At 41.8% G+C, this 26,585-nt stretch overlaps 2 protein-coding genes across 10 annotated transcripts in view; one reads left to right on the forward strand and one right to left on the reverse strand.

The window, feature by feature from the left end:
* Positions 1 to 8,139, forward strand: part of TMEM164 (transmembrane protein 164) — a 51,344-nt gene extending 43,205 nt beyond the window's left edge. For all 8 annotated transcript variants that reach the window (XM_035113676.3, XM_088664641.1, XM_035113677.3 and 5 more), the window contains exons 6-7: positions 2,152 to 2,252; positions 2,562 to 8,139. In XM_035113676.3, coding sequence (XP_034969567.1) covers positions 2,152 to 2,252; positions 2,562 to 2,768 — 308 coding nt within the window. In that variant the 3' untranslated portion in view covers positions 2,769 to 8,139. The remainder of the gene's footprint in view (positions 1 to 2,151; positions 2,253 to 2,561) is intronic.
* A 1,982-nt stretch (positions 8,140 to 10,121) lies between these two features.
* The window catches only part of AMMECR1 (AMMECR nuclear protein 1), a 99,528-nt gene continuing 83,064 nt past the window's right edge, over positions 10,122 to 26,585 (reverse strand). Inside the window, exons 4-6 of one of the 2 annotated variants that reach the window (XM_035113674.3) lie at positions 20,446 to 20,536; positions 17,387 to 17,483; positions 10,122 to 14,562 (exon numbers count right to left, since the gene is read on the reverse strand). In XM_035113674.3, coding sequence (XP_034969565.3) covers positions 14,448 to 14,562; positions 17,387 to 17,483; positions 20,446 to 20,536 — 303 coding nt within the window. In that variant the 3' untranslated portion in view covers positions 10,122 to 14,447. Of the gene's footprint in view, positions 14,563 to 17,386; positions 17,484 to 20,329; positions 20,537 to 26,585 lie in introns of both variants that reach the window. The other variant, XR_009557029.2, reaches the window with a different exon arrangement.

The following is a 26,585-nucleotide window of genomic DNA, read 5'->3' on the forward strand; positions in this document are numbered from 1 at the left end:
ACACATTTCAGAAAAGTTGAAATACATTTTCTGTCTCCCTGTTCTCTTCTAGCACTGAGACCAGTGAGGTTTGCATTTCAAGATAACTTGTATGTTTCAGAAACCCCCGTGGTCTGTTTTAGCTGCATGAATAACACCCACCCCATCAGTGAGAGGCTGCCTTCAGTACAGAATTCATAGACACATACAGTGGTACCTCTGGATGCGAACGGGATCCGTTCCGGAACCCCGCTCGCAACCAGAGCAGTGCGCAACCTGAAGTGCCGAATCTGCGCATGCTCGCCGCACGATTTGGCGTTTCTGCACATGCATGTGACGTCATTCAGTGCGTCTGCGCATGCACGAATTGCCGAACCTGGAAGCAACCCGTTCTGGTACTTCCGGGTTTGGCGTGTTCATATCCCGTGGTGTACGCAACCCGCAGCAAACGTAACCGGAGGTATGACTGTAGAATTGAAAGGTTGGAAGGGGCCCAAATGGTCGTCTAGTCCAACCCCCTGCAATGCAGGAATCAATGCTAAATAATCCCTGACAGATGACCACCCAACCTCTGCTTAAAAACCTCCAGTGAAGGAGAGTCCACCACCTTCTACGGTGGTCTTCTTCACTGCCAAACAGCTCTTAGCTGTCAGAAAGTTCTTCCTACAGTATACATTGAAAGTTCTTCCTAAGTTAATTGGCTTTGCCATTATTGTAATATTGTCTTCAAGAGAAGCACTGCCCTTTGTTTTATAGGCAAGCATTTATTTTCATGGGGGGTGGGTAGGAAGAAAGAAGTGCATTCAGAGGCCACATTGATCAGCCTCCCCCCCCCCAAGTAAAGCTTCCCTCTCATTGTCTGTTTCTGCTGAAGAAGCATGTGCTCACTCCTGGGATTTCTCAGGATTCTCCACGGAGTCTGGCACTCTGCTTTCCAAAATCCGCCCCCTCCCTCTGAAGCTTGTGCTGACCTTTAGCCACCCACTGACTAAGAAAGCTTATAAGCTGCTTTGTGCCTGAAAGCTGTTTCCTTCCCTGGAAGCGCACGTAACCGCCTCTCCTGGGAAGTCAAGGTGCTCAGTGACGAATGCCAAGGTTGTGTAAATGGCATTGACCACTACAATATTCAGGCAGCTTTGCCTAATTGGCAGGGCTGTGCTGTGCACTGGATTCAGCTACAGCCCAAATCACTGAGCCAAATCAGGCCTTTTGAAGGGATCTGTGCCTTGTTCAAGTTGGGTTGAGGCACCCCCAGAGAGTGATACAGATACACTATAGTGACCGGTTGGGTTGAGATTCCCAGAGCCATCTGGGGCTGTCAGAGTCAGGATGTCAGGCAAGAAAGAGATGCAGACGTGAGCGATAAGCCTGAGGAAACTGTGAAAAGGAGAGAACTACTGGCCAGCTGCATCTTCACAGGATAAAGTGTGTATGTGTGGGAGGAGATGCCTTTCCCACCAGGCCTCTCCTCCTTTCCGCCACTGCAAGGCCTCTTTACCTTCCTGTTCCTGCAACCTGCACAGGATTTGATCCTCCCACTTAGCTGCTTCTGCTCCTTTGCAAGTGGCTTCCCTTGTGTGTGTGGAAGCTGCTCATGAAGAGGGAGCATCAGTGTGCAGAATCAGATTGTCTTGTTTACTGTGTGGTAAACAAACAAACAAAAGTTATCCATGTGTTTGCAGGTGGTGATAGTAGAAACCTGCTGTACACAGCAAGAGTGAACTAGAGGCTGAAAGGTTAGGAGAAGCAGGTTTGGAGAATACCTTGGCAGAAACTACACATTGATGCCACTGTATTCTCCTAACTCAGAATCCTACATCTGAGGCAGTAGTGGAAGCAGAAGCCTTCTTTTGCTGGTTACATCCTCAGAATGTCTGGTTTGAAAGGCTGCAGGATCTGTAACCATGTGTGTGTTGTTCACATGCCTTTGGAAACATACACGGCATAAAATTGTGACTGTGTTCATAAGTTAAGATTTTCAACTGAGGTATCCCCATCTTTTGGAGGTAAGGTGCAGACCCTAATGGTTGCAGACCCAGAAATGGTGCTCCGCAGTTTGTAATCTTGGGGCGAAAATTAATGCCTTATTAAAGAGGCACTAGTTACTTGGGAACTATAGCAATCAATGAAACATTGACTTTTGCTTCCTCTCCATCTCCCTGTTCCTAATAGGTGTCTACACTCCTGAGCCATCTTGCAATTTCTGGTGGGCTTTATTATCTACTGGACTGATGTTTGTCTACCACTTTAGCGTTTTACAAATTCTGGGACTGGTGAGTGAACATTAATGTTTGCTATATATGCCTGGCAGTAGTTGAAAGAGCAATTACTGTGTGTAGGGGCTTAATGCTATTTGACTTACCTAGGCAATGTTGCTTTGTGCACAGGTGCTTCCGAGTCACACCTCTCTTTGCAGATGCTGTATCTGGCCAACTGCTCTTGCCCAGCCCTGTACCTATTAACAGCGCCATGGGAGGTTCAGGGAGTGACTGGCTTGCTGCTTCTGGGTTGCTAAGGGAGTTGGGTAAACAAATTGGTTGCTGTGAAGATTGTTGAACCATCCTTTCCCCCCCTTCTCCTAGGCCACACAAGTGAATTTGAACAATATGCTGTGCCCTGCCATCTCGGATCCTTTCTATGGCCCTTCGTATAGACTTTGGGCATCCGGCCACCAGACGATCATGACTTTGATTCATGGGAAACTCATAACTGGCATCTTCCACGGTGCTGTTCCTGTCTTTAGGTTCTGTGTGGATTTGCTTCGACTCCCAGCTAAGAAAATCTACTGAAGCTTCTTCTTGGAAGGAAGTGGTTTTTTTATAGGAAGCGTAAAAGGACTGGTGGGTGTGCTGCAGGAAAAAAGGGAAGAGGAAAAAGCACCGTGGATTAATGATTCCTTTTGTTACAAAATAAGGTGTTCCCTCCCATTCTCAACTGACTACTGATTTTTCACTGCCCATAGCCAATGGCAAAACTTGTGGCCTTATCCACTGAGAGGGTGACATTCATTCCCAGCAGTTTCTATCCTTTAGAAAGCAGAATATTGCTACTTTGGATTGAAGTGTTCCAGGGTCTCCCAAATCTTGGTATATGGTGTTCTCACTGCATCCACTAGTTCTTAGTAGATATCACACAGGGTGGTGATTAGGGCTGGGCAATGTATTGATGCATTGTCCAGAATTAGTTTGCAGACCACATTGTGAGAACCGTTTCAGAATAATTGAGCTGACAATGTACTGTATTGCAAAGCACAGACTTCACAACTCTAGAGGGCAGTATAATTGAGAGCCCTCTGGCAGCTGGTTGCCTGCCTTCCCTTTCCCCTCCAATGGCAGAGCACTCTACTCCCAGCCTCAGCACCTCCCCGTAACACTAATTGCAGTGTCTCTACACACTGCAGGAATCTTGGCTGGGCTGTTTCTTCATTCTCCCTTTGTCTAGGGAGGAGTGGAAGGAATTTGTACTCCAAACATGAGGACTTGCCTGCCTCTGATAGGAGAAATCTACAGTGTGCATAGCACATACCTACAGGTATTTATCTCCATAACTGCTCCTTCACCTGATCTCCCTCGTGGCTGCTCCTTCGGCCGATCTTCACTCTCCCCAAACCTCCATGTTTCAGACATAAATTGGAATGTTGAAAACCAGATATCTACCAGCCCTAGTGGTGGTTCTTATATTTACCAATAAAATGCAGTTTATTTTGTTCTGTGGGCACTGAGCATCTTGTAGTATCCTATTTCTGCCAATTTCACTTGGTTCACTTTCCACGTAATCATTAATTGATCATGATGTTTGGAATCCCCTGATCTTCAATACAAATTAGCAAGTTTCTGTTCTGTTTAAGCTGGTTGAAACCATGGGGAACAATTAACAGCCCACTAAAAGAAACAAGAAATAAAGACTTTCTAAGCTACAGTGGATTTGTGTCCCAGTGTGCTCAAATCCAACCATATTGTATTTGCTTCCAGCTCATAGGTTGGTTTTCTATACTGACAAGTGAAAAACATGAAGAAGGGGGAATGTATGTAATAAATTTAGGGGATGAATTATGGGGTGTTATGCTCTTGATACAAGCAATGCCTGTGTAGGAATAATTGTTCTACAAAGAGACACTGTCAGTTTGGGTTGGTTAGAATTTTACCCTTCTGCAAACTGAAACATACAGTATTTAAAATTAATGATGGTGTTTACTTAAACACTCCTGATGTTTATGTTTATGTTTAACCACTCCCATGAAGAACTAGTTGGTTTGCCTGAGCAGAGGTGCATAATTTTTTTTAGGAAGCAAGTGCTTGCTGGTGACAAGTAGAATGGATTTTTGTTACTTTTTCAGTGTTAGCCCAGATTTGAAGAGAAAGGTGAAGAATGCTCCTCTGTAACCCTCTGAAGAACTATTCTGCTTAATGGTCACACAGTGTCCTGTAGTGACAATGTTTTAAGCATTCTCTTTCTCCCTCACCCCCCCCCCATTCTTTTGGTTGCATTGCCTTAGTTTTGGAATGCAAGATACGACAACTGCCATATTTCCTCCAGGTATATTTCTCCAACAGGATGTGTTCTGCAGTCACTGATACCTCAAGGAGAGAGAAATTGCCTTAATGGTCAACATTGCAGCTCATTTCATTCAACCAAGGGAAGATGGTGGGATGGAGATTCGTGGAGCTGTGAAACTGCAAAAGACATGACTGAGTATTTTACTTCAGTTGACCAAAACTTGAATATTTAACTGCAATTTGGCATACAAAGAAGAGTATCCTGGACTTTTGTCTTTGTAAACCTTTTTGTTTTGGGAATATTTGTAGTGTGTGAGGAATTTTGTACATGTTATACTGTGAATACTCTTTACTACCATGAATTTTATCAAAAATGCTTGTTGATGAATTCCTGTTTCACAGCCTGCTTTCATATGCCTATTTTCTGCTTCTGGCAGAGCGCTGAAGGAGGGAGTCTTGCATAATATTCAGTAATCCTGTCCAGGGTTGCTTTTTGCAGTTGCTGTGGTGAATCTTAATGTCTAGGTTGTTTACTCTCCCAAAGTGGCATATTTAAGCAAAGGCATACTACAGTGAAATTCCTAATATAGCTGTAATCCTTTATAATAGACAAGTAGACAGTAATGTAGGATTCAGCAGTATAAAATCTTAAGAGTACAAACGCTTGAAAATTGTAAGCAATTGTACCTGACCTTTTTATCTGTTAGAAGAGTAGGTTTCTTTCTTTGATCGCAGTGAAGCCACCTAGCCCTCAGTGATTACCCTTTTTGTACTAGTTTCCAGTTCTATCAGTCCCTCCCTGGAGCAGAAATAGTAGCTGTTGTTTTTTAGATTTTGAATGAAACTTCTGAATTGACTGAGAGTGGCCAAATCTTTCAACCCTGTGCCATGTTGCTCATCCACAAGGGGCCTAATCCTTCTGCCTTACCTTTTCCCAGCCCCTTTCAACAAACATGTTGGTGCTTCCTGATCATCTTAGTCGATGCTTCAGATTCTCCCTGGAAGTGATTTGCCACTCTTAAAAAGTGCCATGTTTTCTCCCACTGCCCTCTTTCAAGTGTTCCACCTAGTTTTGCTTTCAGAGGAGATAGCTGAGCAACTTCAAACTTGTCACTAAGGCTGACACTCCTCTTCTGAGGTAAGCAAAAGCTGCATTAATGATCAATTTGACTGGGTTAAACACACACACACACACACACACACACACACACACACACACACACAGTTTCGGTGACAGCATTACTGGTCTGGATTATCACCTGCCTGTTACTTGTGCCACATACTTTCGTGACTGATGAATGGGAGGCTGCCACATATTCTGAGTAGCGCCTGCATCAGTGTGTAGGGCGCTCCATGAAAGTATGCCCTTCAGGCACTGTGGCATATTCCAGTCTGCAGTTGTGAATATTGGTGAGTTGGGCTACATTCTTGAAATAAAAGGACTGCTGGTCAGTGTAGAACAAAAGTGTGTTTGGCTTCACTCCAGAGAAAGAGCTGCCAAGTCTGCTCTTGGTAGTTGCAGAAGTTGGCCAGCTCATTCAGTAAAGGGACCTTCACCTAATAAGAACTCGCTTTCTGAGTCAGTATTCTACTTGGGTTTTCCTGAGTTTTACCTCCTGAAGCCAAAAAGACCCTTCTTATAAACTTTTTTTTGGGGTGGGTGTTTTGTTTTAGTGACAGGACAACCCCCTTCCCTGTTAAGCACTTCCAAAATCCTGATTGGAGCCTGAAATTTCTAGTGACTAGTCCAGAGTTATGCACTTATCTCTGTACCACTGGGGGAGATTCTACAGCAGGGATGAGGAAACTCTGGCCCTCCAGATGTTGCTGGACTGCAACTCCCACAGTGCCTGCCCATGCTGGTTGGCATTGATGGAAGTGGGAGCCCAATAACACCTGGAGGGCCATAGGTTCCACATCCCTGCTCTTCACCACTACCATAGGTAAAGCCTAAAGAATTGCATCCTTTGCCAAAAGGGGCTTTTCATTTCTGATAGGACAATTTGTAACAGGTCACAGCTGGGGAGAATTTTGATAGATGTGTTTGTCCAGTGCTTGACTTCCAGGGGAGTTGGGCCCCCTACCTACTTTGCCTTTTTATGGTGTCCTGTTCATTGAAGGTGGAGGCGTAAATTGTCTTAAGGAGCCAGAGGCTAGAATTTCATTACAGGTTTCATTACAGGCCTCGTACCTCCCCTGCCCCTAACTAAAGGACTGTCTTCATTGTTTCTTTAGCTAGTTTTCAAGGCATAGCATTGCAAGGCAAAGTGTAGGTTTTGTTAGGATATGGTGCTTGAAGTAAGTGGGGTGCCGAAGTCTATTGCACCTTAGCAGTGCTTTTTGCTTAATAGAAAAAGGTGCTGGCACTATGAAGTTGTGCCACACTTTTTAACATTTTTTTGAGGACCCATAGAAAAAAGCACTGCACCTTAGAATGCCTGTGTTGCTGTGCATTGTGGATTTTTACTCCTCCACTTAGATTATATGGCTAGATCAGCATGGACTTGGGTTGCAGTGTTTTCGTGTTTGGAGCTTTTTGTATAATCTTTCTGGCTGTAGAACTCCCTAGGGCTGCAGGGTAGCTTTCTGTTCAGCAGAAGCTGTCCTTTTGGAAAGCCAGAGATGGAAGGCCTGGGAAGGATGGCTGTGATGTGCACTTTAACATTAGAGATCAGCCTTACTCAACCTGGTGCCCATCAGATGGTTCGAACAACTCCTGTCTGCAGGGTACCTGGTTGAGGAAGACAATTTTTAGAGAACCTCAGTATAGCTGTGACTATCTTTTCTGTGGCCCATATCAGAATTCTGATATTTTTCTGTATTGCTAATTGTGTTTTGTAAAGGCCGTATTCATTACTCCTCTTTTAGAATGAACTATTTTGCTATGTATTATGAACTTGAGTTTGTACACCAGTAGGCTTTATAGGGCAAAATACCCTGATCTCTTGTACATTTGTGGTTGTGTTGTGTGATGGAGGTGAAGATTAACCTACTTGTGATACATTTCTACAGCAGCTATGATTAAGTATTTATTTTTTAAGCAGGAACTGTGATCCATAAATGATTTATTAGGTGTCTTTAGGATAGCTAACCTATCCTTGCTGTTTGGGCCACCATCCAGATCAGGGGAACTCCTATTCCTTTTTTGCCTCTTTAGAAATATGGGAAAAATGAGTTTTTAATGGCAACTAATCTGAAGCTGTCATTCTCTTGCAGTAGTAGGCATCTCCAGCCAGTTCTTTTAAAAACAGCCATCTCATTTTTCTCCCTTCCTTGGCCAAACTGTATTACTTTTGTTACTTTGAATTTCTTTTCAGTGGTATCCGTTGGGCAGAGGCTTATTCCATCATCAAAGCTGGCAGTGGGATGTGTGTGTGTCTCCACTGACCTATAACCCACCTTTAGTCCATCTGCTTTGCTCTTCCAGGTGCCAGCAATGAAGCCCTAAAGCCCTCCTCTCTTCCACTAAATCCTAGGTGTCTTATCGTAGGCTCAATTTTATAAACTATCCCTTCCTTTTTTAAAAATGTAATAAAAACCCATTAGGTAACATTTTCCAAATGCACACACAAACGTAGATACCGCGTACTTGAATTTATGGGAATTTGTATTTGTGTCTCAAATGACTATCTTTATCTCTTAATAAAATATTGTTCCTGGGGAAGTTGGTTGCATTTATTTAAAAAGAACATTCCTACGTCCAATTAGCACTGTTGTGGTGTAAAGGAATTATAACAAGTTATGCTAAAGGTAACTTCCACTTTTGGACATTTGTGGGATGGTGGCTAAAACGTCCATCCAGAATCTAAAGGGCTTGGAACACCCCACGGCAAAAATACCAAAGCCATCCTTTGCTCTAAAAGTCTTACAGAGCTGCAGGAAGTTCATAGTTGCTACTGACCGCAAGAGCACCAGCTAGTAAGTACCTGAGAGCTATGCACATTTCTAGGAAAGCAAATAGATAAAAATTAAGGATGAGACTGGTGGTTGTGTAGCCAAATATAATAATTTTGGAGCCTATCAGCTAGTTTAATCTATTGATTACATATCACATTAGCAGGATGCCTACAGCTGGCATAATAGATTGTGGAATTGCCAAAGGGGGGTAATTATGTTAGCCAGCTAGAACAAAGAACAAAGGGTCCTATGGAATCTCAAATATTAAAATGCATGATGGCAATAAGATTTCATGGATTACCTTGCTGACCCAGTGAACTGTAGTTCACAAAAAAAGCTTGTGCTCTTAATACATTTGGTGCCACAAGACTCTTAAGATTGTGAAAGCGAACTTGTAAACTGTAATTTGACTTGCAGCTTTGAAAGTCCCCCTAAGCCACCATATTACTACTGCATCAATACTAATTTAAGACCAGGAGGTCTAGATACTTAATAGGCATGGCATTCTGCTACTCCACAATCACACACCCAACTGGAGGGGAGGAGGGAAAGTCAGCGCTTTCGAGTTTCAAAAAACAAAAAAACAAAACACAGCTCAAATTCTGAGCTTGTGGAAAGCATGCCCCCAAAGTAGCTTTTATTACAAAGCATGGGAGATCTTTCATTACGATTTACACAAACATGGGTCTTTTACATAATGGAAGGCGCCTAGCAGCAGAGCCGTCTTTTCTATTGGGTTTACTGGCACGTTGCGCCAGGGCACTGCCTCTCAGGGGCGCCCCAGCGAGTGGGGGAGCTGTGCAGCTTTGCCGGCGGCCTCCCCTTTCCATGCACGCCTGCCAGCTGTGCCCTGTCAACCATATGGCTGGCGGGCATGTAGCTTGCCTCCCAAGCCTCCGCAGGAGGAGAGTGATCCCCGCAGAGGCTTGGGGAACAGTCAACAACTCTGGGAAACCGGGTGGGGGGCGCGCGCCGGATGAATCTTTGAACCACGGCACTGGATATGCTTAAGATGGCCCTGCCTAGCAGTAGCTCCAACTGAAGCCAGCTGATTAGAAGCTGGAAAAAAAATGTTAAAGGAGTGGCAAGGACAGTGGTATTCAGCCACAAACTGCAGCTCATACATCACACTTGAAGGGGCTGTGGAATTCTATTACTCCAAGTGGACTTCAAAAAGTTGAAAAAGTCTACTGAAACACTTCAGGAGGTTGAATTTACATGTAACAGAGGAACACCAAGTACAGTGGTACCTCGGTTTACGAACAGTCCTTTTTACGGACTCCGCAAAACCGGAAGTAGTGTCTTGGTTTGCAAGCTTTACCTTGGTCTAAGAACGGAATCTGAACAGTGGAAGGGCACCGGCGGCGGGAGCCCTCATTAGGAAAAGTGCACCTTGGTTTAAGAACAGTTTCAGTTTAAGAAACTGAACGGATTAAGTTCATAAACCAAGGTACCACTGTACAGTGAATTGGCTAACAAGTTGCCAATAGGTAGAAAAACCTTTAAATCTTACATGATGCTTCCCAGAAAATGCCCAGTATGGTTTCCCCCTCATGGGTACCTGCTGTACTTCAAAGAAAAGCCCTCTGCTTACATATTGGAAAGCTAAAATGCATTTTCAAGGTTAACTTGAAGCCATTTTCTTGCAGAATGGTGGCAGCTGAACATAACTGGATGACTGCAGTACATTCTGGTTGAAATATACCAGGCCAAAACACTTTTAAGGAAAAGCATAAATACAAGCAGTGATTTTTTTTCTGCTTATTTTTTATTGGGTAAATGATTTAAAAGGTAATAACAATAGTGTTAAAACTACTACAATATCTTTCCACAGCCATATCTCACAGACCCACAAATTACCTTCTAGATTTTTTTTTCCTTTTTCCTCATTTTTACCTTTAAGCCATACTTATAAAAATGCCCATTTTATTCAACAGTATCTTCACACTAATAGCAAATAAACATGGAAGGATCTAGTTTAAATGGTAGGAGGTTTGTGGTAATCTGTGATAATATTGTAATCAATAGTCAAGTTACTAAGGAAGGAAAAAAATAGGGGCCTTTAAGCTACTCCAGGCAGCTTTTCTTTTTTTTGCCCATTTGTGTCACCTTGTTGCATTAAAGAACTCATTATGCTGGTGAACCATTAATTCTTGTAACATATAAAACACGAAAATAACTTAGAAACTAGATCCAATCTTTTGAAAAGAATCAACTTTGATATACAAAACAGTCATAAGTTGTTACAAAAGTTATTTTGTTCTCAGTGCATTTGTGTACCAGCAAAGTTACTGGATCCAGAGCAAAAGGAAGGTATTTTATTTTTTTATTTTTTTAGTCTTCTTCTGAAACAGTAATAAAAAAAACAAGGAAAAAACCATATCTTTGTATATAAAGAATAATCATTGCTGGTCTTAATAAATGTAACCAGAAACCCTTAAAATCTGAGAGGCACACTTCGGGTTTCTATATTATTTTATTTAAAACACAAAAAGTCACCAGTTTTATTTCATTGGAGGAGTCGCTTAGGCTCCTCGAAACTTAATTCAATTAACATCACTAGCAAAAAATCAGTTAAGAAACTGTACAAAAATAAAAAAAAAGTTAACCCATTTCATCCTGCAGGGACTTTGGAAGGACTGGAAGGCAGGCATATATATATATATATATATATATATATATATATATATATATATATATATATATATATATTAGGAGCAGCATTTAGGCTTGGCTGGAGGATTCTTTGGTTCGATCCAACACGCAAGAGATGTAATCTACTCCAGGCAACAGTTTCAAGAACCCGCACAGTTGAAGACAAGTGAAAAGGTTGAGATACATACGCATCAGGGTGTGTGGTGTGGCCCGGTGCTTCCAGCTGACAATTGTGTTGCGGTTGGTGCAAAGCACCTCCCATCCCACCAGAGCCTGCTGTGGCCCCAGCGGGAAAGTGGCAACGATGCAAGACACATCACTGCACAAGACTCTTCCAGCTACTGGAAGGGTATATGTTGTGTGTGTGCAGCTCAGGGACGCAACTACTTCAGCACAACCGGAGAGACTTGTTCTGGAACTGCCTCATACACACGGGTGCAGGAAGCAAACTTTTAAAGCTAGAACGAAAGCGCCTTTTGGAATGAAATAAGGCAAAAGTAACTGATCAATGCTTGCCCAAAGCTCAGTGATCAATATTGACAGGAAGGTGAGAAATCTGTCTGGGATTTTCAAAATCAACACGAAATGCTCCAATTTTAATTTGCATATTTAGGAACAAACCACAAGGCATATTTCAAGCCTTGTTTTTTCATTGATTTGTTTTCAGCGAACAAAGCTACTATGTTCCTGTGAAGTACACCATGTTTGGTACAAATAAACCTACAATTACATAAGAAACATAATCCTTTGTGTCGTTGGCACTTCCATGCTCAAGAGGTAAGTGCCAGGAAAAAATTGTCAGCAAGAAACGGATTCATCTATATGTAAAAACAGAACATTTGCTGAAGCTTCTGTCTCACAACATGCCAAGCAAGAACTCTTCTTAAATGAACATATGCAAGATAGGCTCAGAAGGGTCTGGAGGTTTTTCATGGTTGTTGTTTTTTAAAGCACACCTTTCCAGTTTGTATAACCCTTTGAACTAGTTTTAATTTCCTCAGCAACAGCTATTGAAACATAGACAAATATGCATTGTGCATTACACTGTGTACAAAAAAAGAGACAAAATGATCCTTTTTCCTCCCCCAAGCCATGGTGGGAAGTATTGCTGACCTCGTCCTTCAAACCCTGCAGGATATTTTATTTAAATCAGTATTTCATTATTACACTGGTAAGAAATTCTGTATAACATCTGCATATATTGAGGATTTTTTTTCTAAAAAAATCTGATATGATTTCCGAGTCCGCATGACCAGTCACGTGACCTGCTCAAGGTTGATTAGCACCTTTAAATACACATATTTATATATATATATAATAGATCTTTTTAAAAAACTTCTAACAATGAGCTCACCCAGAAGCATGAGCTGTAATGAGATAATAGAGGAAAGATGGGATTGGGTGGCCATGGCTGATTTTTCAAATGTTTTGCAGCAGATAATATTTTTTTCAGCTTGTGCTCAAGTTTCCCTTTAAAGGGCAAAAATGAAAAAGTTGCATTCAGAAAGCCACTTGTTGATACCTGTTGTTTCAAGGTGAATCTGCTTTCCAACACCCAAATGGAAAGGGTCCCCACATAACTTCAACAGAAGCAATGGCCAGTTCTTTTCCTGACCTGCAATGTCTGCCAGACATCTGTTGGCTACTTGTGTTTTCAGGCCTTCTGTTCACTTAAAATTAAGGCATTAAAACAGAAAGTTAATATTTGGACATCAAATGCTGTGGATGAAGGAAATGACAGCATTCATTGTGAGAACTTTCTCTGCTAACTTCCCTGTTAATGTGAGAGCCACCCTCTGCTTGCCTCTCTGTATGTATGAGAATTAAGAGTACATTTGAGAATTCTTAACCAGCTGCTTGACATTTAATAGTGTTTGGTTTTGCCACACTCATCTATTCTCCTATAGGTATGCATATGAACACATCTAGTGAATGAAATATGCTGGGATTTCTGTGAAAATGTATATGGTTCATCCAAAATTTATTATTTTATTCATTAAATTTATATATCACTCTTCATCTGAAGATCACAGGGCTGTTTAGCAAAGAGCCTATCCCCTTGAATATACAACTTCATCACTGTCCACAAGAGTTCTGTCAGTACATTAAATAAGGTGAGTCCCAAACTACTAACAGCTTCCAACTTCACGAATGCCTTTTCCCTGTCTCTCTTCCTCATTGCTAGAGTCTGATGAAGACAATAACTCTTTCAGCCCCTTTCACGTAGGACAGAAAGACAGTCATTGCCACAGGACTGATCCCTCCGGCTCAGAACCATTCAGACGACACATTAAATCCAAACACATTTTTCATATCCACCACCATGACTACTTAAAACAGTAATTGTGTTTGGTTGATTGTAACAAACTCCAGGCAACTGGAATATGATGGGAAGAGAGAGAAGAAAACCGATTTCTGCTCTCGAACTAATTTCATTCCTCGCCAACTCTCAATAAAGGAGTTCAATATAGCCATCTTTTCTCCAGTTTCTCCCTATGCCTCCCCTATTATTTTGATTAAACCTTGCATCCTTGTCAAAGGCACTAATACCTAAATCCATTGACTTCCTAATACGACAGCTGCTACATGCCAACTGCTTCAGCACAAAAGCAGCTTCTATCACTGAAGTCTTAGAATGGCATTGGTGCAAACAGTCACTCATGCACAAGCCACCTTGCTATACATGGGGCCTTTTACTCCCATGAGTAAAAAGGTGGCACACCCCCTTCCTAGATGTGCAGCAATTAGAATGGCAAACGCATTGGCCAATGCAGCTTTGCAATAAAATTCTTCCTATGATCATTGTACACCACGCTAAAAACCATAGCTGCCTTCTATTCATAATCAAGCAATTCATCTTAAAATCTGCCTCTCCTAGGATTATCAGAAGGATCTGAGGCTCACATATTTACTTACACGAAATAAAAACAAGTTTATAGGAACGTTGAGGATTGTACGGCTAGTCCTACTCAGGCCTCCTTCATAGTCTAGGCTTCTGACCTAGATCTTGTATGTTTTGTTTTTATGAGCAGCTAATCATGCTTGTATTTTCTAATCCAAGCCCTTTAAGCATTATACTCTTTCCTTCCATCCACAGTCTTACAGAGAAACTTGACTGATATAATTCAATGTTAATGAAGTTAGAATTTTAAGGTTTTATATCAAAAGAATCCCAAAAGGTCTATATACTAGCCAAAGTAAGAATTTTTTAAAAAGAGAGTGAAGGGGCTCTTTGTAATGATGCAGCGTTTCCATCCGTTGCCATGATGAACTTAACCTGCTGTGGAGAAGCGCCATCATGGCAACGGAAACTATCATCATAAAATGGTACAGTAATAGAGATAGCTAGACCAAGAGGGGGTGGGGTCTCCTGGGAAGAGGTCTGCAGAGAAGTCCAGGGACTGGTCATGCGGCTCAGTGTCAGGAATAATGGTTGTATGGTGGGAGGGGGTGCCCAATGCCATTCTGGAAGTGATGATGCTGACGGTGAGCAAGGTATTCTGTATAGCTCATGGTCATCTTCTCACTGCGGTACCTATAGGGGCCGAAGAGGGAGAAAAACAGAGACAGAAGGGTTTAAAGAAAAGGAGGAAACATTAAGGATTTCCCAAAGCAACATACCAGGAAACTCACAAAAGATTCAGTGAGTAATACAATGCACACACATTGCAGTCTGCATATAGAGGCCAGACACATATATGTCCGCACACAGGTTCCTGCCCCCCATTTATGATCCATTATCCACCAATGATCTAGGAGCATGGATTTTATGAGTAATAACCTAAATAGGGTAAGTCTTGGAAGGGACAAGGCCATTATTAATTAATTGGAAGAGTATACCAATGTTGATTCCTACAACTAGTCATTAGGGCTGGAGAATGCTAGCTAGAACCAGCTTGTGGAATGCCCTCCCCTCTCTCTTATGACCTAGACTAAAAACAAACAAACAAACAAACAAACAAACATTTTCCCCCTTTTAAAAAACTGGCTTCCTGTATATTTTTTATCTGTATTTTATTAATGAAATCCATCACCTCCATGACCCACTGGCTAAGGAGAAGGCAATTAGTCAGAAGAGACCTGCAATTAGTCAGAAGAGACCTGCTTTCAGCCACAGTCAGATTTGGCACAGGGAAGAACTCATCAGAGTCCAAGCTTCTTAATCAAGCACACACCAACATGTCAATTCACCAAGCAGCTCTTGGGCTAGCATTCTTTGTTTACCCTTTCCTTGCCAAATTCAATCAGCCCTGGGCAGCATTACCATTGTTCAGGATGATGGGACTTGTAGTCCAGCAATATCTGGATGATACTATGCTGGCTACTCGCACCTTAAGGTTTGGCGTCTAGCCCAATGCCTTGAATGTGCATCAGAGGCAGTGAAGGGCAGCAAAAGAATCAACAGAAAGCACACACACAGGACCTGTTTTATGTACTGCTATGATTTTAAAAGTGCAACTGTTGATATATCAGAATAAAATGAATTGCCGAAGAAGAATAAGTTGTGAGGGTAAATGCGAGGGGAAGTAAGACCCAGGAGGACAAAAGCATTGTAAATTAAACCAGAAGTTCTACTAAGGATGCATGTGCATATTGCTGTGGCTGCCAAAACAGGATCTGGCCCATGATCAGCAACACACACTTATCTGGAATAGTTCTAGAATTGCTTTTAAAGGTAGTTTGATCTTTAGTTACACAAACAGAATGGATCGGCAAACATTTAGCCATTAAAGAGAAAAAAAGGCAGAATCGTTCTGCTGTGTTTAAAGTTTCCCTTAAAAGCTAAACTGGCTTGAAACTGAAGCTGCTGCAATCTGGGTCTAATTAAGTCCACCCATTCGGCAATGTGTACAGGACCGGGGAAGTAGTGCCTAGTTAAAAGGACCATACCTCTCCATCAAATTTACAAATATCAGGGACATGGCACCTGTGGCCACCCAGATGTTTGACTCTCAACTCTCCTGAGCCTGAGTTAGAATGAGGCATGGTGGAATATCAGCTGCAGCCAGTTCTGGATCGTCACAGGCTCTTGCATAGATCATAAGCTGTAAGCTGACCCAAGTGCCAATACAGAGCTATGAGGGAAGCTGCTCTGCAAGAAATTGCTAAAACTAAGAGCCCAGAACAATGGCCAAGTCCAATGATAGCTTTCAAGGGCTCAAAACTGATCCTAGATCTGTTCAGCACAAAAGCTGAACACAGTGACACAGTGCGCTGATCTGAGGGCCAAAGCTTTTGATGTTAAATGCATGAACTTATTCAATGTGCCTACTTTTAATCACTGTATTTGTCTATTTTTAATCATCAGTCCTTTTAGTAATTGTATACTGTTTTGTGGTGTTTTACATTTTATGGTATACTAGTGTATTGCAGCCCGTTCAATAACGGGCTCTAGAAAATTCTGGGGTTCGGAGAAGCGCTTGTGCAGCGCTTCTCCGAACCCTGGGACCCGTCCTTGCTGTCGGCGGCAGGGGGACAGGAACGGAGGAGCGCTTTCTCCTCCTTCCTTCCTCTCCCCCAGCCGCCGACAGGAAGGACGCGTGCACTCTCTCCCCCCCCCTCCTCCAACCGCCGCTCCTCTCACGGGCCAGGGAGGGTTGTGAGGAGGCCTTCGCCGGCCTCCACCCTCGCTTCCCTGACGTGCCCTGCAGTGAGGCAGTGTCCGGCGGGAGCGGCGGTTGGAGGAGGCAGAGGGGGGGGGAGAGTGCGCGCGCGCAGTCTCTGCTGTCCAATCCCTGTATCCCTGGGGCACATGCGCAGTACCCCAGGGACACACGGGACAGCTTGGACGCAGGGACAACTTGGACATTATTATATAGGATGCTGCTGTGCACTTCCATGTTGTATTGCATGAAATGGTGGTATACAAATACTTTCCTAAACAAACAAACAAACAAACAAACAAACATTTCCCAGTTAACAAAAGCAGCTGGGGATTTTCAGCAGGGGTGCAGCACAGGGAGAAAGGGTTAAGCCCCCTCTGCCCATAGCCTCAATCCTGCAACTAATACAGTCATACATTTAATGTCACATTTGCTTTGGACTAAGAGCCTGAAAGCAACTGCCTCAGCCTCTAAATGAAGAGCTTCAGGACTGCTGCTCTCTCATTCTCCAATCTGTTCATCATCATAATCAATTCCTCTTTGCAAAGCTCTAATACCCTAATATGCCCAGACTCCTAGAATCCATTAGATCCAGATGCAGAAGAAAGGGGAGAATATTCTATTAAGGGTCATTATTAGATCTTTGCTGCCATTATCAGGAGAGATGCTGCAGGAAACAGCTCACTTTTTGCCAATAATAAAACCGGCATGCCCATGAAATGCAGATTGTAAGCATAGAGAAAAATGGACTCCTACCTGGTCAGTTTTATTGTTTTCCTGAAATCATTTGTAATTGGAGCCTTGTAGCCTCCTTTTCTCAGTAAGGAATCTATGGTCTGAATATGGTCCCATCCTGTTAAGAATCATCAGGGGAGGAAAATACTATTAGAACACAGAAACCAAAAGCCAAATTGCAAGGCATAACTAGTGAAGACACTGTGTAGACCCCAAGGCCAGGTCGAACCATGCAGCATGCAAACTCTCTCTCCTAGAAAAATGCCCTTGCAAGAAGAAATCTGACCTATTTCTTCCTGTGAAGAAGGTTGGGCAGTCAGAAGGCACACACAGTTCTGCTTTCTAGAGCTCATTTTTTAAAAAAACATTTGATACTTTTAGTTTGTATAATGACTTGTGATGTTTTATATGGAAGAGCAGCTTCATATAACTGTTATAAATATATAAAAAATTCCTTCCAGTAGTACCTTAGAGACCAACTAAGTTTGTCATAGGTATGAGCTTATGCATGCACACGAAAGCTCATACCTATGACAAACTTAGTTGGTCTCTAAGGTGCTACTGGAAGGAATGTTTTTTATTTTTTGTTTCGACTACATCAGGCCAACATGGCTACCTACCTGTAACTTGTTTTAAATATGTATGTAATAAGCAAACAAGAAATTTGCTGCCATGTTGGCACTAAAAAACTACATGAAGTCATTTGGAATTGAAGTTTCTAATGGTAATACTGTATGTTGGTTAAATCTTGGCCCCACAAGAGACACACACACTCTCAAACTGCAGCATCAAAACAGGGCAAGGCTAGGGAACCCTCTGAGATGTTGTTGCGATTCCAACTCCCATCAGCCGCAGCCAGCCTGGCCAAATGGTGAGAGGATGATGGGAGCTATAGTCCAACAGCTATCTGGAGGTCCCCTGGAGCTCCACCCACAAGCTAGAGTGCTGGACTACATGAAGACCCAGGTTCACAACCTCAGCCAATTCTGAAGTTTATTGGGTGATCCTAAGTTACTGTCTACCCTTCTGAGACAGAGTTTTTGCTGACGATAAATAGAGGGAGGGGACTATGCGTATCACCCTGAGATCCCTGGAGGAAGAACAGGTTAAACATTTTGTTAAAAAAAAATCAAAATCAAAATCAGAACTATGTTCCTATTTCATGCTTATATTACATGTGGGCAACTGATAATAACCATGGCTTCGAAGTAGCCTACTTCATAGTTCCTTAAGATGAACCCTATGTTACATCTCAGTACAAAATGGTGATCAGCAAATGCACAACTTACATTTTATCAAAGATGCTGTGTCATAGCAATGCACAAAATAACAATGTTATTTAACGAAGAACAATCTAACCACGTACAACTGTTGATCAACCTTTGCCCATTTTAATGGTGACTGTGGTACTTGGTGGACTGTGCCAACCATCACTGTGTTTCAGAGAACATTCCCACTCTCCCACCCCCTGCCCTTGGTTTCCTTTGCTTTGTAAATCTAGAGAGCCTGTTATCTCCAGAGACCTTTACAGCTTCTTAGAAGATACAGGTGTATAAAGATGCAGGATGAACAATTATCCCAAGCATTTCAATGCAGGTTTTTTGTTTTTTTGTTTTGAAAAAATGATCTCTTCCCAGTCCACACAAGTGATTATACCTAACTAAAGGTCTACTCACAAGTCAAGCCACTGAAATTAAAGGGTTTAAGTTAGCCTCATTCATTCATTTCAATGGGTCAGGTCTGAGTATGACTAACATAGGACACAACCCAATGAGATGCCTTTAAAAACTCGAAACTCGTGTAGAGAGATGCAGAAAATGTGCAACCAATGCAATAAAGGTAATAATGCTGAGAAAACCTTTGGCAAGTATACATTAGCTGCTTTATTTCATATAATGACAAAGTTCACCAAACTTTCCCAAACTATTAAGTTGACAGCTCAGTGCCTTTGCTATAGCATGGCATGGGACAGGGCTGCTGACAGGCTGCTTCAGACTGTGGACTTAGATGGGAGTCCTAACTAGTGCATGGTTTTCATTGTGATAAGAAGAGGGCCAGAGTCATATACAAGCGCAGTCCTACTTATAGCCCAAAATCAAACCAATTTTTACTCTTAACTTTTGCTGCAAACCATGTTGGGTTTTTAGCCAAAGAGGTGCCAAGGGACAGAGCATCACCCGCTCTATGTTGATAGGTGATCCTGGCCAATGGCAGCTTTCAATTTAATACAGGAATTTGAGGCTCTGTGTCACATAGTCTTTTTGTATCACAATGTGGTTTCTTGTATCATTGACTCATGGCCTTATGCCTACTCCCCACATCCTGTGACAGCAACACCCAAGCCTGTATGTAACCCGCTATGCACTTGACAGGTTGAAGCCACTCAATTCTGGCACTCTGACTTGCATTTTTCCAATAATGTTCACTCACACATCGTATTTTTAGAAGCGCATTTCAAAAACCATAACGTACGAAACATCTCAAAGAAAAATGGAGGCAGGAGTCTCCTCCAAACAGCAGCAAGTCGAAGTACATGCAGATGAAGTACCAACAATGACTGCCAGACAAGAGGAACATTATAGCAATTATGAATAACTGTCTCATCACTTTCCCCATAAAATAGTTTCCCCATGCTGCTGCTGATAGCCCCGTGCACCAAAGAACAGCTTTTTGTCACAGAGACCCTGTGGACTTTGCTCTACGTTTCCTATTTGGTATGCAACTGATCTTGATACTCAGCTACCTTACTTTAGCACATTGCTAGCTTGCTGCAATGTATGGAAGGATTCCCAATAAAGGGACTTAGGGTTGTATGCAAGTAAGTTATAGGCCCACTGAAATCAATTGATGTGGCTAACTGGTCTATTTGTTTCAGTGGGTCTACTCTGAGTGTGACTTAGTTGGACACAATCCTTTATTTTCTATTGATACATAAGTGGCATTTAAAGAAGAGTCATCCCTTACAATTAAAAGTATCGCTCCATCATCTGACATCAGCGCAAGGTCAAATATTGCATTTTAAGTTCCTAGGTATGTTTAAATTCTTCACCAGAGCATATGAGATAAAGTGCAACAATGACCTTGCTCCTTTGCAACCTCCGGTAAGTAGGTGGCGGTGCGTTTTGATCCTTTTTCATTGATGAATTCTATTCTAATACCATGTACACCCACCTGAAAGAAATGGACAACATTATTAAGACATTTTAAAAAAGAAAAATGAAAATAGATAGTTAGAAACATAAATCTCAAAGAGTCAATTCTGCACTTTTAAAAAAAGGTCACCCCAAGTCTTGACCTTGTTTGCTCTTCCAGGGTATTTTTTTAAAGACACATTTAGCCTCTCTTGAATGAGAAGCATATCCTTCACTTAGGATGCTATGGAATATGAATGACTCCATCAGCATCTCCTACTGAAGCCAGAAGTTTCGTCCTACTGTCTCCTATGTGAGCACATCTGCTCCCACTCAATTGTCAAAAGTGATGGAGTGTTCTTGCTATACTCAACATAGGATACATCTGCTGAAATGACTGTCCATGTCCAGGTGAAGCAGTTATTTTATATTATAGCAGAGACTTACCAAAATCAATAGGACTAACTCCATTTTAACAAATGGCCAACCAGCTTAGTGAAGTTCAACGGATCAAATAGCTGAATAATTAAAGGCTCTGAAAGGTGCCCTCTGAGTCCTTTTCATGGCAAAGCATCTCACTTATTCAAAGTGGCTTGAGAGATATCTAAATGCTTACGCAATCATAAGCCCCCAAACAGAAAACTATAGAACTGATACAAGCTAAGACTTCGATGGGGTGACACAAGAGACTTGCAATATTTTTTTACAGCTGCTTCAGAGAAGATAAGCGTAAAAGTCGATCCCACAGTCTCAAGAAAGTCACACTGAACCCTGTTATATAATTATTTGTATTCCCTTGTTTAGAGTAGTCTTCATGTGGAAGTAATAGTTATGTCAAACTGAGATTACTGGGTGTAATTGGCTGGGCGTCAAAAGCCGTATTTTCATAAAAATTACACACAACAGAAGTCTTCCCCATGCCTGCTTAGACCTGTGCACTGGAATACTGAGGCTCAAGGAGGCCTACACAGTTAGCAGAGTCAGATATTTTTCAGAATGCAATACAAAACCGCTATTATTCTCACTTTCACATCCTCATGGGAGAAGTAGCATTTGTGTTCATAACCCTTGAGAACTCTAACTTATAGTACACTAATATACACTGAACTTCCCAATACAAATTCATTTAAGAATAAGAAAAGACTAGTGCAAATGACTTACAGCACCTCTGGGAAACTTGCCATGGAGAGGCAAAAGACAGGCAGGCTAACCAACCAGGTTTAACAGGAGAGTCAGGTGTGACGATGCAAACTAACTAATTCCAAGACTGATGAAGGATTCAATTTAAAACTGATTTATGATCCAGTTTATTAGATACCTAATCAGAACTTCACAGGAGGAGCTAGTCATCAATGGGATCTCCACAGTTTCCCCATTATATATTCACAGCCCCTAGGAAAAAATAATCATACCAACCCATCCAAGGATACAATTGTGCTAAAGACATGCCACTGTGCTTGGATACCTTAGCTTGCCTGGAAAGGTAGAAGAGTCCAAGAGCTGACACTTGGATGGTTGAAGAGGAGTAGAAGAAACCACTTGGGATGCAGATGGATGTTGCAGATCTTCACATACACTCCCTGCCTGACAAACCTACATCCATTTCCTCCCAGGTGGTTACAAATACCATGTTTGTTGAGGCTGATGGGAGCTTGAGTCGAGCAACACCTGGAGGGTCGTAGGTTCCCATTCCCTGACCAAGAACTAAAGTTATGGTTTAGCATTATGTCAAAACATGACCTGTGAGTCCTTTCAGCTTTCTAAGTCTTGTGGGACCAAGACTACTTATTCCTTCCTGTTTACTAAAATAATCATGAAAGCCTGGGTTCTGGGTGCCTTCTGAGATGGGGAGGTTGGCTACCAGGGGCAGAATTTGTTGGTTGTGGCATCTTAGCTATGGAATCCTCCCTTTCACTTAGTGCCAAATTGGGCATATTTTAGATGCCAGGTTAAATTGTTTGCACTCCCATGTTTTTAATGGTTTTTAGATTAGCATCTAGCATTTCCTGAAGGGATCACTACTGTGCTATTTAATTGCAGTTGTTAGCAATCCTGAGAATTGTTTTAGTGAAAGGATAAGCATGTTTCAAAAGCAACCTCCTGATCAGATTGAGGTTACTGTGGATTTACTTTATTATATGCCCCAGTTATTTGTAACCAGGGTTGGATAACAGTGCTATACCAATACACAAGATGGAAGGTTGACATAATACAGAGGGGCTGTAATCGAGGATTTTTCTGGAAATCAGTATATAAACACTAATGCCATGTGAAAAATCAAGATGGAAGGCACAGCTAAAGGTGAGCATGAAATAAATAAACATCTCCTGCTCACAAATATGGATTACGATTATGAGCCCTTTCTGAAGTAATATTGGTGGCTTCCATGGAAAGATTTTTGAATGATTTATGCAGTGGTGGCAAATGCATTGGAGACAGTAGGCTAGAATTTCTTTAAGCATTTTTTAAGGGAATGACATGTGGACTGGGAGCCAGTAAGAAGCTAATCTCTTACTTATAGACCTTCCCTAAACAGAAGGGCAAACTGTAAGTCTGCAGGACAATTAGCTAAGCACTACCTACAACAGAAATGGCCCCATGTGAAATGGGAAGATCAGAAGTATCCAGAACCGCAGAATGATTGTGATTTGGAAACACAATCTGTAGCACTGAGGCGCAATGGCTTGGCACTATGTGTGAAACCACCAGATGTTTATACATTTTCCTGTGAAGCTTTCACCACCACTTTCTATCAGACACACATGGAAAATATAGAAATATTTTATCAAACATTGATTGGAACACACACCTGTTGCTCTGGATTCTGTGGAGAACGACCGGGAGAAACCGCTACATTTCAATCACAATTTTCGCATATCATATTCTCGGAGAATGCAGAAGAATTCACCCCCTCTGCTCCCCCCATAGGATAAGAAACAATGGATTTAAGCCATAAAACGCGAGAATAACCGTTTTGAAATATAATAGCATTTCGACTTTGGAATTAGGTGCCTTGGGACACAGTGGAATCTTTTGTCTTGAAGGCTTTCAAAACAAGACAAAAGATAGGAATTGCACAGGACTGGGAACTGATCGACTAAGTTGACAACTGGGTCCAGAGATGATAACCACCACTTTATTGGTAGCCTAACTAAGAATGGGTTCCAGGTATCTAGGCAGACCATCTCATGGAAACTGGCAACAGTATAGGAAAGGACAAGATCCCATCTGCTACTGTCAAGATATTGAGATGTTGTACCAGTTCTGTGCCCAAACTTTGGTTCAGTTCTTAAAACTTCAGTTGAGCAAGAAGCTTAGACTTTTGAAGTAAGATCTGGAATTATGAGAAAGCAGTTTTCTCTCTTTTAGCAAACTGCTAGCAGTTGCAAAATTTATTGCACCTGTGCTATCTGGTACCAGCGTCTCAAGGCCGAAAGTGACCAGTCCATTAATTGGGCAAACATTATTCAACTGTGCTGTCATGAGTTCATCAAAGAGTTTTGGAAAGTTCCAGCTGAGAAGCAGGTTACTATGCTAGAGGGCACGAGACATTTCCTTAACATTACTCCTTTGTCCCCTATCTTGGTTCTGAACTTTCTGACTTAAACCTTGAGCCACACCTCTTTGAGGGGACAATGAGTGTTTGTAATGTATCTAGTTTAGGCAAGGTTTTGTTATTTGTGCGTGTGTTTCCTAAACCCTTTATTCCTATTCAGTAACAAAGTTCATTAGGCATGGTTATTTAGGTAGGGCTTTGGTTCGAAAATCAGTGTCTTGGATCACTTTGGTCACATTCTGCTACTATGCATTTGGCTGACTTTGCCTGAGGCTTCAGGAAGCAGATAGTGGTACTTTTCGCTCTTGCTCCTTGGAATCTTAGGGACATCTGGTATGCAACTTGAGAATCTCCTGACTCAAACTGGGTGAATCAAACAAGTGGGGGCAGCTTACTTCCTTTGAGGGTTGGTTTACCCTGGGGCTGAGCGTAACTTCTGCCTTCAACACAGACAGCCACCGACCTGGACTTTGGATCAGGCTTGAACTATGATCTGGGGGCAGGCAGCATATTGGAATCGAGAGGCCAAATTCCCTTGATTCTCAAACCCTTGACAGCTATCTTTCTATATTGGAATTTAAAGAATGCAAAAGCCAATAAAAACAGCATAACAAATAATGCAAATAGCATAAAACAACTGAGTACAATAAAGATTTGAAAGCAGTGGTAGGGTAAAAGCAGTCTAAATGAAGTCTTGTTCTGATAATGTCCCAGACTATTTCCAAAGCCTGCCAAATGATGGGCAGTCAAGGGACTTGTTATAACTCTCTTGGGATACTACTTCACATCCCGGGTGCCAAAAACAGGGGAAAAAACCTCTCTTTTGTACCCACATCTGATAGCTGAAGTAGATTGGCATTCTAATTTCTAAGGTGCCATGGTCCCAGATCATTTTCTGAGTCTGGAAATAAATTAGCAAACATTCAGCTGGTAAAGGACTTGGCCCTAGACAGTACCCTGGTGATCGTATTTTACAACAATTGAAGTTTCTGAGCCATCTTCAAGGACAATCCCATGTATAATGAATTACAGTAACCCAACCTAAAAACATGATTTGAGTATCAATGACTGAGCCTAGGTCTAACATTTCCAGGAAAGACACTGCTGGCCTACCAGATGGTATTGGTAAAATGTACATCTACACATTGTGATCCAAGACAAGGCAATGGTCGTTCAAATTGGATGATTCGAACGATGGCTTTTGTAGAAAGGAATTAACTTCAACCATCTTAAGTGTTGTTTGGAACTTTGTTCTCCCTGAATGAGGCATTTATCATCTCAGTGACCTACACTCCAAACCTTGTCCTGGCAGATTTAAAAAGACAAGATGAGGACAGGTCAAAAGTATACATGGTGGGTCTCAACTCTTCCATAATCTTGTCCATGTATCAGATTTTAGAAACTGAAAAGTATGTATAGGAAACAGAGTAGGCAGAGTCCTAGAGTCATGGAAACTATTCTGCTATAACTATGGCATCTACATAAGGAGTGGATATTGTTAAGATTTTTTTTTTTGCCACCAACACAGTCACAGAATAGGCTCTTACCTGTGTATGGTCGGATTTGGCCCAAGTCTTTCGTCACTTATGCTCTAGTCATCATCCTTCTCATTTCACTGAACCCACTCCTCAGAAAACCAAGGAGATGGTCCAACTCTACAAGACAGGAGAGGACGTATGGTTGCAATTATGTTGACAGCCTATGTTACTTCCAAATTCTAGAGATCAACCAGGGCATTAATTGGGCAGTTAATCATATTAGCCAGAAAAATCTCAAGGAGACACCAGGAGAACATTGAAATCCATAATTCTCAGGGAGTGGATCATCCTAAAAGGTTCCCCCACCCCTCTAGAAGTTAGAGGCTGCTTCAAATCTAAACCTCATCAGATAATGAGACATCCAGCACAAATGCAGCTGTAACAATGACATCTATTCCCTCCCATTGGATCTGATAAATAATTTTGTTGAGTCTAGTAAAGGTGGGATCAAAGACTCAAATGGACCAACCACCACTACAGCAGTAAGAAGAGATCATTGATCTCTTATCCACAAGGATTTCAAACACGATAAATGAATGCAGAAAATGTAACTAGATTTTTTAAAAAACACCTAATTATGTCCAGCATCTACCATCAATGAGCTACATCAAAAGGAAATTTGACAGGCCCAGATAATGAAACTTCATACAAGAAATTAATTCTCTGAAGTCACTCAATGGGGCAAGCCAGTTCTGATACTGTTTTTCTTTCCGATGACAGCTTTGGAAGAGTTCTACAGGTACGCACAGCTCTTGAGCTTGCTGCAACAGGAATCCAGTTCATAGCAAATACACTGAAAGAAATACAGTAATCACATCTACTCCTATAATTTTCACTAGAAAATCCATCTATCTATCTATCTATCTATCTATCTATCTATCTATCTATCTATCTATCTATCATCTATCTATCCTTTCCTAAAGCAGTATCAAGGATGGAAAAATATTTTGAACCAAACCCTGCCTGAAAGTGGCAGCTTTAAACTCCTGCCCCTG

The sequence above is a fragment of the Zootoca vivipara genome, chromosome Z2 (assembly GCF_965207765.1).
Source record: "Zootoca vivipara chromosome Z2, rZooViv2.hap1.1, whole genome shotgun sequence".
NCBI lineage: Eukaryota > Metazoa > Chordata > Lepidosauria > Squamata > Lacertidae > Zootoca > Zootoca vivipara.